Raw genomic sequence first — 17,403 nt, forward strand, 5'->3', positions numbered from 1 at the left:
TATGGCTTGTGTGCAAAAAGGCTTGCAATATTCATATATATTTTACCTGGTAAATAAAAGAGGACGAAAAAAAGGAGGGCGTTTCGTAAAAATTCTAAGGTATTTTTAAACTTTGATACATTTATGATAATTCTCTTCCTCCATGGGAAACGCTATAATGTGGGCACAAGTGTCCCCCCAAAACAGACCAGTGGCAGCTGTAAGATAAAACCCTCATGAGGCTAGGCATGGTGGCTCACGCCTACAATTTCAGCACTTTGGGAGACCACAAGGCAGGAGGATCACTTGAGCCCAGGAGTTTGAGGCCAGCCTGCACAACATAGTGAGACCCTGTCTCTACAAAAAAAAAAAAAATAGTCAAGCATGGTGGCAAGTGCCTATGATTCCAGCTACGTGGGAGGCTGAGGTGGGACAATCACTTGAGTCCGGGAGGTCGAGGCTGCAGTAAGCTATGATCACTACACTCCAGCCAGGTTGACAGAGCTGGGCCCTTTCTCAAAACAACAACAAAAACCATCCAACAAACCAAACCAAACCAAACAAAACAAAAAAACAAAAAACCCTCACGAGGTTTGTTTGTTGTTTTTAAAGTCACCTTTTACATGTGAAAACAGTCTTTTAGTTTTGAGAATCAAATAATGGCCATATTAGGAATATATGTTAAAAGCTCTCTTTGCTGCTATCAATTTTGAAATTTTACATGGAGTTTTGACTTCTGTGATTGTTCCAGTCAGTTGAAGTAATGGGTCTTTCACTAGTCTGCCTGATTACCGAAAATTATCAACTTGACCTCACACTGACCTTGTTAGCACTGTTAAAAAATTCATTTGCCTTCTTTAACCAGGTATTCCTTTCCACCATGAGTTGACCAAATTCTTCTTGAAGCTGACTCAGTTTCTGGTGAGAGAGCTGGAGGTGTTCTTTCTCCACGTAGTCCTTTGACAGCAGAATTCTCAGTGCCTCACTCTTCAGCTTCTCAACAGCAGAATTCCATTCCTGCAAGAGATCATTCTTATTAAGTTTATTTTATACATCTCCCCTGTTATGGACCAAATGCTTGTGTCCCCCCACCAAATTCCTCTGCTGAAATCTAACCCCCAAGGTGATGATATTAGGAAGTAGGGCTTTGGGAGATGATTAGTGACCTTATGAAAGAGGCCTGAGAGGGCTGCCTTGCCCCTTCCACCATGTGAGGATACGGTAAGTTGGCAGTCTGCAACCCAGAAGCGGGTTTTCACCACAACTCTACCATGCTGGCACACTGATCTCAAACTTCCCACACCCAGGACAATGAGACACAAATATCTATTGTATACAAGCCATTCAGTCTATGTTACTTTGTTATAGAAACTCAAACTGACAAAGACATCTTTTTTAATAATTTCGATAAGATTCAGAGAATATTTAGATATGCTGAGTATATCATAAATCTGCCATTCGATTTTCAAATCATGAAAGTGTAGTAAATTCTGTAGTGGTAAATGCTTCACTACAGGTTTGAGTACCATGTAGATGTAGTGGGAAAAGACACAGAAAGAGGCTGAAAAGGGAGAGTAGAAAGAGGCAGGAAGTTGGGATGAGTGACTGGCAGAGCTCCCAGCTGACCTGAATACAGGTCACTTCCATTTCTGTGAACTCCACCTAAAAATATACCCCTTATACAATGAACAACAGTTTTAAATCTTGAACTCATTTTGTCCAATGTTTATTCATTTAAGTATAAAAACATATCTTTCCCACAATTCAGTCTCACTGTCAATGTGGGTAAATGTGTACAAGAAATGAAGAGAAATCACATGTCTTATGACTGTTGTTTTTGTGTCTGCCTACACGTACAGCTATTAGGTTGGTACAAAGGTAATTGCGGTTTTTGCCATTAAAAGTAATTACCTTTGCACCAACCTAATAAAGTGAAGTTCTGTTACTTCTCATAAAATGAATAGCTGTTATTGTTTGGTATTTCCTCCTTCATGATATCAGTTTCACCACTCAAGGCTTCACTCTTAATGGTATATAGACCTTTCAGAAAATGAAAAGAGGTAGCTTTTTACTTTTTGTTGCATGAGGATGGAAAAACATTAAACAGAATTAAAATATGAGTTAGAGTAAACCAAACATATTTACATTCAATTTATTTGAAGGGAAATTCAAGTTTCTTGCAAAAGTCCTGAAGTCAGACCCACCGTCATAAAAGAATGATTATCTCTAACATGGCTGTCTTGTTAGTGAATCTTCTGGTATCTATATAAGCTGAGGTTGAGTGATAGGCATAGGCTACTTGTGAAGCATGGAAAATTTAGCACAAGATTTCAGAAGTCTCAGTCTGACTCCATCCTGCCTTGTTCTACCAGTACAAAGTATCCTATTATTAAGTTACATTTGTTATATTACATTGTGTAAAATAAGTACAATTTTAGTGCAATTTGCCATTATTGTTTCCATTCATTCATTTTACAAAGTAACTACTAGGGTACTACTACCTACCCAGCACTATGCTAAGACAGATGCCTTGGGGAATATAAAGAAAGAATAAAATGGCTTGTGCTTTGGCTCATGTCTGTAATCCCAGCACTTTGGGAGGCCAAGGCAAGCAGATCGCTTGAGCCCAGGAGTTTGAGACCAGCCTGGGCAACACGGCAAAACCCTGTCTCTACAAAAAAATACAAAAAGTTAGCTGGGCATAGTGGCGCATGCTTGTAGTTCCAGCTACTCGGTGGGGCTGATATGGGAGGATCGCTTGAGACCAGGAAGTCGAGGCTGCAGTGAGTTGTGATCGTGTCACTGAACTCCAGACACACACACACACACACACACACACACACACACACACACACACACACTCAATACAATAGTATTTTAAATAATAATTAGCAGGTGTTAAGATAGAAACTGTACATATTGTTTTGTGGTGTCCATGGAACCTGTTATAGTTTTAGGTGCAAGAGAAAAACATTTTGATCAATGAATACAGGAGTATAAAATGTAGAGTAAGAAATTTGAATTATTTGAAGTATCAATTATATAAAATTGTGGCTTATAACTATAATCCTCCAAAACCCTTAAATTAGATATTTTTTCTAGTACTGACATAGGTTCAGAAGAGTATGCTACTCAAGGTTACATATCCAGTAAGAGGCAGTACCAGGACGAGTTCACAGGTCTTTGTCTCATGCTACCTTCCAGGGAACTGAGGATAGACTCCAAAATCTGCAATTTCTCAGTGCATGCAAAAGCAACACTCTTAAGCATGGATATGGGCTACGTGAGTTCTCAAGATCTTTCAATTTTTAAAGAGCTATTGTGTCCCCACTTAAGGAAAACTAATACGTGCCAAGATGTTCTTTCATAAAGCACTTTTATTACCACTCCCACTTAAAAACCATTACTTTAACCTACTGGGAATGAGCAAATATTTTTAAAACAGTACAATTTCTGGCACACATAATAGGCACTCACTAAATGTTAGCCCCACTTTTCTGCCCATCAGTTTTGGTTCATTAGCTCTCCAAAATGTGTTCTTTATTTATGGGTATTCCCATTACCCAGTTGTAAAATAATGGCAGTGAAATGTTTCCCTAAATGTTACTGATTAGTGTTAAGTATTGATCAGTCTTATGAGATGAAACAAAGTAAAATGGGGTTTTTTTGTGGTTTTTGTTTGTGTTTTTTTACTGCAGTACTTCTTGACATCTTTTTTTTTTTTTTTTTTTTTTTTTTTGAGACGGAGTCTCGCTCTGTCGCCCAGGCTGGAGTGCAGTGGCGCAATCTCGGCTCACTGCAAGCTCCGCCTCCTGGGTTCACGCCATTCTCCTGCCTCAGCCTCTCCGAGTAGCTGGGACTACAGGCGCCCGCCACCACGCCCGGCTAATTTTTTTTTGTATTTTTAGTAGAGACGGGGTTTCACCGTGGTCTCGATCTCCTGACCTCGTGATCCGCCTGCCTCGGCCTCCCAAAGTGCTGGGATTACAAGCTTGAGCCACCGCACCCGGCCTGGCATCTTTAATGTATTAATGTGCATTGAGACTCTCCTAGAGGAAAGTGCAGTGTGGAATATTTTGGACAAACTCTCTTGATTAGTAAACTGTTTGCTAGTCATCTCAGGGGACCAATGCTCCAGTTGGAACAACGTTGGGGAAAAACGTTCTATAGCTAAGAGCAGCTGAATCCCCAATTGGGTTCACCAGCTCTCACAAGTCTTTCTGTTTCTTTCTTTGTTTTGTCCCTGTTCTCCAGCTCCTCTGTTAGTTCATTTCCTCTCTTTGTACCATCCTTTCTTCTTCTATCTGTTAAGATCTGTGGGGCATTAATACTCAAACTCAGGTGGAGAAATACTTAATGTGTAAAGATGCAGAATAAAGCAGGTAATTCTTTAAAAAGATTTGGCATTGATCAGAACCTTCTGTGCGAATGGGGGAGACAACTTAATGAATATTGAGAAGCTGGGGAGGGCCTAGAAAAACAGGGGCAAGGAAAATGCAGAAGTTAGGATATGTAGAAATGAAATATAGCCATTGCATGCTCAGTCTAACAACACTAAGCTCTAGGATGTTGTCTTAACTGTCTGCAAGATGGTAAGGGTTGATTTTTCTTTCTGTATGTTAGTGGTGTCCTAAATGCTTTACACGCATTATCTCATTTAATTTTTATCATATCCCTATGAAGTAGGAACTGTTATTATCTTCATTTTACAGATGGAGTAACTAGGGCCAAGGGAGATTACCGACTTGCCCAAGATGTCAACATCAGTAAGAGAGAGAGCCAAATTTCAAACTCAGGTAGTTTGACTCTACAATCTACTATCTCAACCAGATTTCCAGCCCCAGCTCTTCTCAGTCTTGATACACTGTTTTTCTCATCAAAGAATGACTAACCATATTATTTTGGAATTGCCTACGTAAAACTTCCATATGGCCTGGACAAGACCTCGGAGGTGATAAAAATCTTATATGACCCTGGGATTCTCAGATTTGAAATCAGAAGGCTCGCTACTTCAGAATAAACACAAAGCTAATATAGATATAATTGAAAATTTACAGCCCAAACTCAGACTTAGTTTTGCTTAGCAACTGGACCAAAATAATAAACCTCTTCTCTATGAATAAGAAGAGAAATACCTGTTCTCCAACAATGTTCATAAATCTGCCTTCAGTATAAATTTTGCAAACAACATTAAAGAGAGACCTCTGGAGTAGAGCCAAGGCTTTGAAAACCCACTTTAACCTTGTGCTTGACATCGTGCTATAAAAAGTGGACTGTGACCTTCCATAGAAACTGTAAAGGGCCATTTTGTGCCTCTTATCTTTTTTTGTTCTCCATCCCCAGTCTTCTTAATTACATTTTCACATGAACTCTGTGGGTATTAAATGAAGCTGGGTCATTCAATATTTCTATTCAATCTTCTCGGAAAATTGGTTCTGTTTTCTTTGGGCAATCTATAGGCAGTTTCTGATGCATTTCTATACCATGCTGGCAATGTATTTATTTCCCCAGACATTTTTCATAGGGGACACTTCCCCCATTTTATTTTTAAGATGAAACTTTCCAGAGCAATTTGAATCCATCACGCTATTTAAAAAATATAGTTGTCACCCTTGTCAAGGCTAGAGAAGCCCAATGGAGAAAATCTCCTTCTGTTTTCTCTAAGCCGTTGCTGCCTGCCTGTTAAGTGTTAAACTTCTAACAGGGTCTCAGTCACTTTGCAATAAAATATTTCCAGTACTTGTCCCCACCAGCAGAAAGCCAAAGCCTTCCATTTCCTTGGCTTTTCAATTTGACAGAGATGCGTGCATATCTCTGACCCAATACAGACGTGAGGCCCTGTGTGTTCCCAGGTTTGTGATGTCTCCATAGGTCACTCCGTTATTTTCATTTTTCACTCACAGTAGGAACCTTTTTAACTGTACCTTTCAGTATTCCATTTCCTGAGGAAATTGAGCTTTTCTTGGATCCCTTGATTGAAAGGGTACTTTTAAGAGGATTAGTGCTGACAGACAAAAAGGCGAAAAAGATTTCTTCTTTCCTTCCCCCTACTGCTAGTCCTAGCTTAGCTCTTTAAATGAAGTTATGAATTGGCATAACAATTATCCAGCAAGCAGATCCAAAAAGTAAGAATGTTAGCTGCTCCAACTGAAAAGAAAAAATAATAATAACCACAGTATGTTTAGTAAGCTTTTGCTCACACAAAAACTTCCCTGTGTATGAGGGGATTTTAACCATTCAACATCAGGTGGTAAATTTTCATTATAAGCTTGACTTCAGAATATAAGTTTTAAGTGGGGGAAAGGTGGACCAAAAAACAATAGGGAATATATTCGAAAACTACAAAAAATATTAACTGTGGAGATTACTGGCCAAAATCAAATCTGGCAGAAGCATGTGTTGAGTTCATGTATAGTTCCCAAAGCATGGCTGATTCCTAGACCATCTCATTAGATATAGCCTATTTCTTATTTAACCCTCAAGTCTACAATTCCATTCAGAACAACTAGAATTAACTCACTGACACAAAATCATAGAATTTTACATGATTGCATTAGCAGATGGTAAAACAAACCTGGCAATTTTAATCATAGAATATTTGAAAGTCCGCTTAAGATTTTTTTTTTTTTTTTTTTTACAGAAATGTTTATGCTTTTGAAGAGTGGCATTGAGCCCTTTAGAAGTTGAAACTCTGATTATGTCAAGTTGGATTATAAACTGGGTGGTAGTTTCTTCTCCTCATGCTCCCTTCAGGGGCATTTCTATGCTGACCTATACAAATGTCAGGGTCATTCTGGAGAGAAGTGTCTTGCCTCAGTCTCCCATGCTTGCTGAGTTCAGTGTCTACACGCCATTTGAACTTTGCCCTCACTATGATGCAGTCCAGCAAAGGCACAGATTGCACACAGGAAGAACTGTGATTTTGCATTTCACCTAGAGATGAAAGAAGTGTGCTGTTTCACCTCCCAGACATATGGTAGAAAATCATTGTGATTGAACCAGGGAGAGCTTGTGGGTAAGAGCAAAGAACTCCAGCTAGAGGTACACTTTTTATTCCAAGCTTGTTAAGTAGCTTCAGGAAGATTTTGCTTTTTGAGCCCTACTTTTACTGCAGTGCAATGACAGTCACCACCAGTTGGTACATTTCTGCTTCTCTAGTGACTCATCTGTTAATTCAGTGACAAATTAGCTGTGCTTCAAGTTCCTGGATTTCATGCCCTCCTAAAATGTGGGATACTGGCTGTTTGGTCCAAAAATTAAACTTACCAGCATTGGAATTGCAGAAGTGACAGATATCACCAAATTAATTTCTGAGTATTAGTTGCTGCTTTCTTATCTTAGTTCATTTAGATATTTTAGTTAGATATTTAGTTAGTTTATTTTAGTTCATTCAGATATTTTTAAAGTTGCAGGAAAATAGCCCATGACTTGGAAATCTCTTGTTTCCCTTATTCTCTTCAGTGTTTGGCCACTGAGTGGACCCACTAAGCAGCACTTTAGCAGCATGAAGCAGGGTGCTTGTTGCTAATAAATACTGAAGGAAATGGCTATGTGGCAAAATAAAATTTGAAAATAAAATAAAATCACAACACACTGTGCTCATAAACAAATCTTCAAAATAGTGATTGGAGCACAAATGCATTTATTCTTTCTTCCTTTGTTCAACATAGATGAAAATTTAATTACACAGGAATTCTGGGGAAAATATTCCCAAGATTTGTGTATTCCAAGAACCATTTTCTTCTTTAGTGTCTTGTCCCTGTTTTTCTTAGATTTCTTGTTCCTATTAATCACATTTTCTTCTAGTTAAGTAACAGAGCCTGGTTGGTGTTTCCATTTTAAATTACATTTAATAAAAGTCTAGCTGGCCAAAATACTTGCATCTAACACAATTTGCCTACAATCAGATTGTGCCATGGACTGACCAGGTGGTCCCAGTTTATCTTAATGTCCTCAGAGGACTTACTTTTTCATTGTCTACACAATCCATTGGAGATATTTTCAGGATCTCAACACATCTAATTCAGCTACAGGGGAAATTATTAGGTTGTGATGTTTACCTTTTGTGGTGATTTCCCTAAATGAAATAGGCTAACTTAATAGAAGGGAGGGTCTATTTATGTTTTATCCGCAATAAACCTCAAATATAGACTTTTTAAAAAAGGCTCTTAAATCTGATTGGCTGTTAGTATCTCCTGGGAAAGTCTGGAGAATTAATAAGAGTTTCCTATAGGAAGCAATATCTGAGCTGAGACCTCAAACAAGCTGTGGGAGTTATCTAGGCAAAAAAGGAGTGGAGGTGGGGTGGGGAGTGAAGGTGGGGTGGGGAGTGAAGGGTGACAGAAAAATGAGATATTAAGAATGAAAAGAGATATAAAGTGAATAGGAGATAGAACCAGTGAGATCTAGAATAGGATCCATTTCTCCCAGAAATGAGGGGAAAGAGAAGTAAAAGAGAGAAGCAAGGAAGAGACAAAAAGTCTGGGCACCGAAGAAAAGAGCAAGCAATTTCACTCTGTGTGACTAAGTGACTTTGAGGTTAGTTAAAGCCTGGCTCCATAGTGGTTGAGAATTTTAAAAGAGCACGAAGGTTTTAGACTAGTTGTTATGGGGAATGGAGCAGGGAATTAACAGATGATAAATAAAGGGATTTGTAAGGCTAACTGGTAACAGATAAATTACATTTTAAATAGAACCAATCAGAATAATTATGCCAATTGTTTCAGAATTAGGAAGAAACAGAGAAACCGGCTGATTGAGTTTACTCACAACAGTCCTGGTGGTCCACGCTGAGTAGCACAAGGACAGAGGCCAGGAAAAGAGAGAAGGCAGGGAGATTGTGATGAGAGCAGTTTTGGGTGATGTCATAAAACCAAGTGTGGTGGCCACAGGAGTGGGAAGCTGAAGCTAGCTGGAGTAAAGAAGGTCAAGGAAAGCAAAGGCTAGGGCATTAAATAAGTCACTAAATGGCTAAATAAGTCACTAAATGGCTAAATTAGCATAGGAAGGTTGTAGGCGGTTCAGAGATTGACTATGTTAAGGTATAAGAGGTACTCTCAGGTGTTCACTTAAAGTAGATTACATTTCACTATTATTATCATGATAGCAAAATACCATGCAATATAATAGTATTAACTGTAAAAATCCATGCTTTCCGGGATATTTTATTTAAGGGCTGACAAATGCCAGGAAAAAAAAAAAGATATATGAGGAATTTTTGTAAAAGTCAAAACTAAAAATACTTTTCTAAGCATTTAAACTTAACGAGCTGGTAAAGATTCTGTAAGCAAAATGACAGCAGGTAGTTTTAAACCTCATGATCACAGAACATAGAGCACAACGTTCTTTATTTGCTTTCTTAACTCAGCCCTTTCTTAGATGGGCATAAATATTTCGGAGGGATTTTCTAAATTCAACTTTCCCTTGGAAATTAAAACATAGGGTTCACTAAGATTTAAATTGAGCTGCAAATTAAGGCTAGAATAGGGTTACCAATATGAAAATCCCATCATTGTGTGGACATTCCCAGTGCTTGCTGGCAAATTCAATACTATTTGTATATATATTGCCTGTTAGTAATAAAATGATTTCTAATTTATGTTCTGTGAAAAATGACATCTGCTTTTAATTGGAAAGTTCATTAAAGAATCAGACAAGTAAAACAAATTATTCACGAAATGAAGACAGAGGAATTGAAATGCTCTGATGCAGGTGTCTTACTCTTTGGAGAACTCAATTTCTGCCTTGAGATATTTCAGATTCAGACCCCACTTTATTTTTTAAATTAGATGAAACATTATAAAACAGACTCTCTTTCATTTTATTGATTTTCTTTGTAATCATCAGATATGTGAGCTGATTTACTGAAGCAATATATTTTATAGTGATTTTACAATTTTTTCACATACCTTTGGTGAAGGAATTTGGGGAGGTAATGAAAGTTCAAATAGCAGAAGAGTCTGCTTTTTTATACAGGTTAATAAGTGCAGCAATGAGAAGAAAATTGTTCAACAATGCCCGTGAAACACTTGGAAAATATGTGGATATCCTGGACACTATGATTATACAAACTGGATATTGCTACATACCTCTTTACCCACAAGATGTGTAAGTAGCTCATTTTTTACTAAATGTAAGTGCTACTTCTGAAGAAATATTCCTATTTTTGAAAATAAACAATCAGAACATTTAAATACTTGTCTTTTGATCTTCAATTACCTGAGTAATGTATCTAGGACTAAATACAAACAACAACAACAAAATTAAGTTGTAAGCTTGGGCAAACATGTCCACACCTTAAGAGACTCAAAGATTTATTTCGACTTATATCTTCTGAGTTTTAACAATGACCCAGTATTCTGACTCTAATCACTTATACTCTCTTTCATTGTGCAATTATTTCCCTCATAACCTTTGTTATCAAAAAGGGAGCCCTGAGACCAGCAGCATCATTACCCTGGAGCTTGTTAGTAATGTAGATACTAAGGCCCCACTCTAAAGCTGATGAATCAGAATCTGCCTTTTAAAATATATGGGTAATTCATGAGTACACTATAGTTAGAGAAGCTCTGGTCTAGAATACACTGAAATAGCAGCTTTTTACAACTAGACAGATGAGCAAAACACAAATGAACAAAGAATATAGAAGGGGAAACTTGCAGATGATATGATCTTACATGCAGAAAACCCTAAGGAATAATTTTTAAAAATTAAAGCAAATAAATTAAATCAGTAGAGTTGGAGAGTATAAAATCAACACTAAAAAAAAAAAATCACTTGTATTTCTATAGAATAGCATTGAACAACCTGAAAAGGAAATTAAGAAAATGATTTCATTCACGGTAGCATCAAAAAAAGTAAAATACCTAGGAATAAATTTAATCAAGGAGATGGAAAACTTATACAAGGAAAATTACAAAACATTGTTAAAAAAATGAAAAACCTAAATAAATGGCAAGATATCGCATGATCATGAATTGGAGAACTTAATGTTGTTAAGATGGCAATACTCCCCAAAGTATTCTAGGGATACAATGCAATCCCTATCAGAATCTCACTGGCCTTTTTTGAAGAAATGGAAATGCTGATCCTAACATTAATGTGGAATTGGAAAGGACCCTGAATAGCCAAAACAATCTTGATAAATAAGAAGAAAATTAGAGAACTTATACTTCCAGATTTTAAAACTTACTACAGTAATCAAAGCAGTGTGGCAAACTGGCATGAAGATAGACATATAGATTTACAGAATAGAAGAGTCCAGAAATAAACCCACACATCTTTCAGTGAGTGTGCCAAAGTCCTTCAACAGAGAAAGAATATTTTTTTCCAACAAATTGTGCAGGGACAATTGAATATCCACATGCAAATTAATGAAGTTAGACCCTTACCTCACACCATACACAAAAATTAACTCAAAATGGAACAAAGATCTAAATATATACACTAAAGCCATCAAATTCTTAGAAGAAAACATAAGGGATAAATTTTCATAATTTTGGATTTGATGATGGTTTCTTAGATATGACACCAAAAACATAGCAAAAAATTTAAGATAGATAAATTAAACTTTATCAAAATTAAAACTTTTACTTATCAAAGAACATTTTGGTCAAAAGGCTTGAATAGACATTTTTTCAAGGAAGATACACAAATGGCCAGCCAGTAAATGAAAAGATCTGCAACATCATTAGTTATTAGGGAAATGCAAGTAAGAATCACAATGAACTAGCACTTCATGCAGACTATGACAACTATAAAAATCAAACAAAATGAAAAATAATAAGTGCTGAAGAGGATGTAGAGAAATTGGAATCTTCTACCTTTCTGGTAGAAATATAAAACAGAGCAGCTGCTATGGAAAAATAGCATAGTAATTTCTCATAAGTATACCACATGGTCTAGTAATTCTACTCCTAGGTATTACCCAAAAGAATTGAAAAGAGGTATTAAAAGAAAACATATACATGAATGTTCATAGCAGCACTATTAACACTAGAAAAAGGTGAAAACAACCCAAATGCCTATCAACTGAGGAATGGATAAATGAAAGGTGGCATATCCATACGATGGAATATTATTCAGCCATAAAAAGGAAGTTTTAATACATGCTGCAACATGGATATACCTGAAAAACATGCAAAGTGAAAGAATTCAGACACAAAAAGCCATTAAATATTATTTTATTTAATGGTATTTCCAGAACAGGTAAATACATGGACACAGAAAGCAGATTAGTGGTTGTCAGGGGCTGAGGGGGAGAGGAATGAAGATTCACTGCTTAATGAGTATGGTGTTTCTTTTTGGAGTTATGAAAATATTCTGAACTAGGTAGCCATGGTAGTTACACAATACTGTGAATTTACTAAATGTCACTAATGATAAATTTTATGTAATATTTACTTTACCATTATTTTCTTGAAGCCCATATTATGTTGTCTTTCTGTTGTGCGAGGCATTGTGCTAAGAACTGTTACATATGGCCAGATGTGGTGACTCACGCCTGTAATCCCTGCACTTTGGGAGGCTGAGGAGGGCAGGTCACTTGAGGTGAGGAGTTCGAGACCAGCCTGGCCAACATGATGAAACCCCGTCTCTACTAAAAATTAAAAAAATTAGCCAGGACATGGTTGCACATACCTGTAATCCCAGCTACTCAAGAGGCTGAGGCAAGAGAATTGCTTGAACCTAGGAGGCAGAGCCTGAATAAGCCATGATCGTGCCACTGGACTCCAGCCTAGGTGACACAGTGAGACTCAGTCTCAAAAAAAAAAAAAAAAAAAAAAAAGAAAAGAAAACCACACACATACACACACAAAAAAACTGTTATATACAACCATGTTTAATCTTCACAACAAACTCTGTAAATTAGGTACAATTTTTACCCCTTTCACAAAAAGGGACTGGAACCTAGGCCCAAATACACAAGAAATTTGCCCAAGATTATATCAGAAGTAAGCAGAGATGCTCAAATTTAACTCCAATTCCCTTGCCTGAGGGCTGCCATGCTGTATACTGCCTGGGAGTGTCCCATTCACTCTCTGCTAAGTAGTCTAAGACGCTATATGTTGCCACTTCAAATAATGTATATCTACACGGTTTGGTAACATGTAATCCTTAGAAAACACATTTAAAATATGTGTCAAAATGAGGAAATGCTTATGATATAATGTTAATTGGAAAAAATCACATTGAAAAACAACACATACAATTTTTTGTGTATACATACACACATATAGTGTATACGTACACACAATACACAATTTTGGAACACTCATATGTAAATGTTTTATATTTCTTTCCTATTTCCATGTATACCCACATATAGTGTGATTTTAATTTTCTTTTGTTTAGTTTTACGTCATTTCTATTTTTTCTAAAATCAGAAGGTACCGTGTAATCAGAAAAATAAAACAATAAACATATTTTGAAAGAGTCACTTTCCTGCACTGGCTCTACTGATGATAATTATGCATTTAAATTACTTAAATAAGCTTGTGGGAGATTCTGCTTTACTTCCTTATCCTATATTTATACATATTTTTTAACTTTAAACTGAACTCTTTCCTTTGACTATAGTTTCTGTGGGACTTAAGCATTGGTATTTTCTGAAGATCTCCAAATAATATTATTTGAAGGAACTTGGGGCCAAGATCACAAATCCAATTTATGAAATCACTCAGTAACAACTAGAAAATATTTTCAATGACTTGGAAAATCAGATTAGATGATGAACCGTGGAAGATGGTTTTAATCTTGAAGCTGAGATACGTGAATGCTGCTATATTAAAACATTTAAGATGATATTTCTATACACAATTTTCAGTTTTGCTTCTCTCCCAGAACTTTAAAATTATTATTAATCAAGAACTTCATAAACAATATATGTCCTAAGACAACAATATAAGAAGTCATCTATAAAAATTAAGAGGGACATGTACATACATGAAACACATGGGCAAAATTTCTAAGTTGGTGCCTCTTAAATTTTAGCATGAATACAAATCCTCTTGAGGAATTTGTTAAAACAGTCTCATTCAATAAGTGTGATGGGTGGATTTGAGATTCTAAATCTCTAACAACTCTCTGATGCTGCTGTTGCTCTCTGGGAGTCACACCTTGAATAACAAGGCTATAAGTTTCCTTTAAGCCTTAAAGATGGAGATTAATAACCTCCTTCTCGAAAGAGATCATGCCCTTCCTAAAGTCACTCCCATTCATATCACAATAGTTTCTTAAGTGATTTTCTGTCTTCTAATCTCCCTCCCATTACTGTCATTCACATTGTTTCCAAGGTAATCTCCTAAAATGCAAATCAGTTTAAGCTATACTTTGCTTGGATGATATTTCATTGCCCATCTGGTCTCAAATCCAAATGTTTACAGCAGCCAGGCACATAATGTGAATGAGTGAAGGAAGGGTAAGAAGGGGGGTAGGTCATGAGGAATAGTGGCAAACTAACAACTGTGGCAGACTGATGTGCATATACCTTTTCTAAAAGAAACAGGTATTACTGGGCTCCAGCCAGGAGTCACTATGTCTGTGTGGGGAGATGAGTCTGATAATGCCAGATCTTCCAGGTTTTTTTAAAAGAAACAGGAAATCTAGATTTCTTTTTTAACAGAAACTCCAACATTTTAAGATTGACATTTTTTTTTAAGCCAGATGCCCACCAAAACCTACATAGAATCTCTAGGAATGAGATGCAGACATCAGTATTTTTTTCAACATCCCCCAGGTGACTCCAGTGTGCAGCCAGAGTTGAGAAGCACTAATCCATACATTTCCCCATGGCACGAACTACAAAGGGCCTGAACTTAACCAAGGGTTGAAGCTATAGAAGTACAGATTGGCTCCTGAAGGGAGTTCTATTATATGAACATTATTTCTGATGTGTAAGAGGAGTGATTATGCCTTCTCAAAAAAAATAATTAGCAAGTATTTGTTTGCATAGTATTTTAATACGTCCTACAACAAATTCTGAGTTTCAAAGGTTGAATTCAAGCTTTGGGGCATCAAGTTGATTTATAATACAATTTAAGAGTATTTAAGGTTTTAAACCAAAGGATGGTTTATAATCATCCATGTCTGCTATTTCATTGTCTCTTATATATGCAAAAGAAAGAAGAATGTTCATATTTGGTAAAGAAAGTATAATTCAAAACAATTACCCATAGTCAAAGGTCGTATTTAAAAATCCTTTAATTCGTTTATTTCAACACGTCCTGAATAAAGTATCACATTTATTAAGAGCTATGAAAGTTGCTGTATTTCTTGTTCTGAATGTATTCCAGTAAGAAATGATAGAGACATTTTCAAAGTTTACTTAGAAAGAACTTACTTAGTAGATTAACAAGCCATATATACCAGCTTCCTGCTGTTGAATTTAGCTGTGGGTAGCAGAGAACACCTGCTTTCTCTGTGTTACCAGATTATTTATAGGAGCTTCACTAATGAATCCTCAGCTTGATGCCTTATTTCTATGTTAAATCTTCTTTGAAAGGAACATTTCCTATTCTGTGCCTCATATCCATGCCCAAACAAAAGTCCAAAATGTAATACGCTGCTTACTATATTTAAGGACATATAAAATTGAATTTCTTTTCCATGAACAAGAAATTAGATTGTTGAAAAACCACAGATAAAAACTATTTGGAAGTTTACACTATGGATGGGAAAGGAAACAAAACAATATTTTTGGAGTCACTACTAAAATGTGGATGCTTTCACAAACATTTTCTTTTAACTTTTATTTTATGTTCAGGGATACAGTGAAGGTTTGTTACATAGGTAAACTCCTGTCACAGGGTTTGTTGTACAGATTATTTCATCACCCAGGTATTAAGCCCAGTCCCCAACAGTTATCTTTTCTGCTCCTCTTCCTTCCCCCATCCTCCACTCTCAAGAAGACCCCAGTGTCGGTTGTTTTCTTCTTTGTGTTCATAAGTGCTCATGATTTGACTCTCACTTATATGTGAAAACATGCAGTATTTTGTTTTCTGTTCCTTCATTAGCTTGCTAAGGATAATAGCCTCCAGCTCCATCTATGTTCATGCAAAATACATGATCTCATTCTTTTTTATGGCTGCATAGTATTCCTTGGTGTATATGTACCACATTTTCTTTATTCAATCTGTCATTGATGGGCATTTAGGATCATTTTATGTCTTCCCTGTTGTGAATAGTGCTACAATGAACATTCACATGCATGTGTCTTTATGGTAGAATAATTTATATTCCTCTGGGTATATGCCCAGTAATGGGATTGCTGGGTTGAATGGTAGTTCTGCTTTTAGCTTTAAGGAGTCTCCATACTGTGATTTACACACTCCCATCAACAGTGTATAAGTGTTCCGTTTGCTCTGCAACTTCACCAGCATCTGTTATTTTTTGACTTTGCCATTCAGACTGGTGTGAGATGGTATCTCATTGTGGTTTTTATTTGTATTTCTCTAATAATCGTGATATTGAGCTTTTTTTTTCATGTTTGTGGGCTACATGTATGTCTTCTTTTGAGAAGGGTCTGTTCATGTCCTTTGTCCACTTTTTAATGGAGTTGTTTTTCTCTTGTACATTTGTTTAAGTTCCTTATATATGCTGGCTATTAGACCTTTGTCAGATGCATAGTTTATAAATACTTTCTCCCATTCTGTAGGTTGTCTGTTTACTCTGTTGATAGTTTCTTTTGCTGTGCAGAAGCTCTTTAGTTTAATGAGATCCCACTTGTCAATTTTTGCTTTGTTGCAATTGTTTTTGGTGTGTTTGTCATGAACTCTTTGCCTATTCCTATGTCTAGGATGATATTGCCTAAGTTGTCTTCCAGGGTTTTTATAGTTTTGGGTTTTACATTTAAGTCCTTAATCAACCCATCTTGAGTTGATTTTTGCATATGATGTAAGGAAGGGTTCACCTTTAATCTTCTGCATATGGCTAGTCAATTATTCCAGCATTTATTGAATAGGGAGTCTTTACCTTATCACTTGTTTTTGTCAGCTTTTTTGAAGATCAGGTGGTCATAGGTTGCAGCCTTATTTCTGGATTTCCTATTCTGTTTCATTGGTCTATGTGCTTGTTTTTGTACTAGTACCATGCTGTTTTGGTTACTGTAGCCCTGTAGTATAGTTTGAAGTTTGATAACATAATGCCTCCAGCTTTGTTCTTTTTGTTTAGGATTGCCTTGGCTATTTGGCCTCTTTTTGATCTTATATGAATTTTAAAATAGGTTTTTCTAGGTCTGTGAACAATGTCATTGTTATTTTGATAAGAATAGCATTGAATCTGTAAATTGCTTTGTGCAGGATGGCCATTTTAATGATATTCATTCTCCCTATCCATGAGTACGGAATGTGTTTCCATTTGTTTGTGTCTTCTGCGAATTCTTTGGGCAGTGTTTTCTAATTCTCATTGTAGAGATTTTTCACCTCC

The 17,403-nt window shown here is 36.5% G+C and overlaps 1 protein-coding gene across 2 annotated transcripts in view; it reads right to left on the minus strand.

Moving 5' to 3' along the window:
• The window catches only part of CCDC141 (coiled-coil domain containing 141), a 238,239-nt gene that overhangs the window by 94,979 nt on the left and 125,857 nt on the right, over positions 1–17,403 (minus strand). For both annotated transcript variants that reach the window (XM_055289881.2, XM_055289880.2), the window contains exon 7: positions 802–996. In XM_055289881.2, the coding sequence (XP_055145856.1) occupies positions 802–996 (195 nt within the window). The remainder of the gene's footprint in view (positions 1–801; positions 997–17,403) is intronic.

This window comes from Symphalangus syndactylus, chromosome 8 (genome assembly GCF_028878055.3).
Source record: "Symphalangus syndactylus isolate Jambi chromosome 8, NHGRI_mSymSyn1-v2.1_pri, whole genome shotgun sequence".
Lineage (NCBI taxonomy): Eukaryota > Metazoa > Chordata > Mammalia > Primates > Hylobatidae > Symphalangus > Symphalangus syndactylus.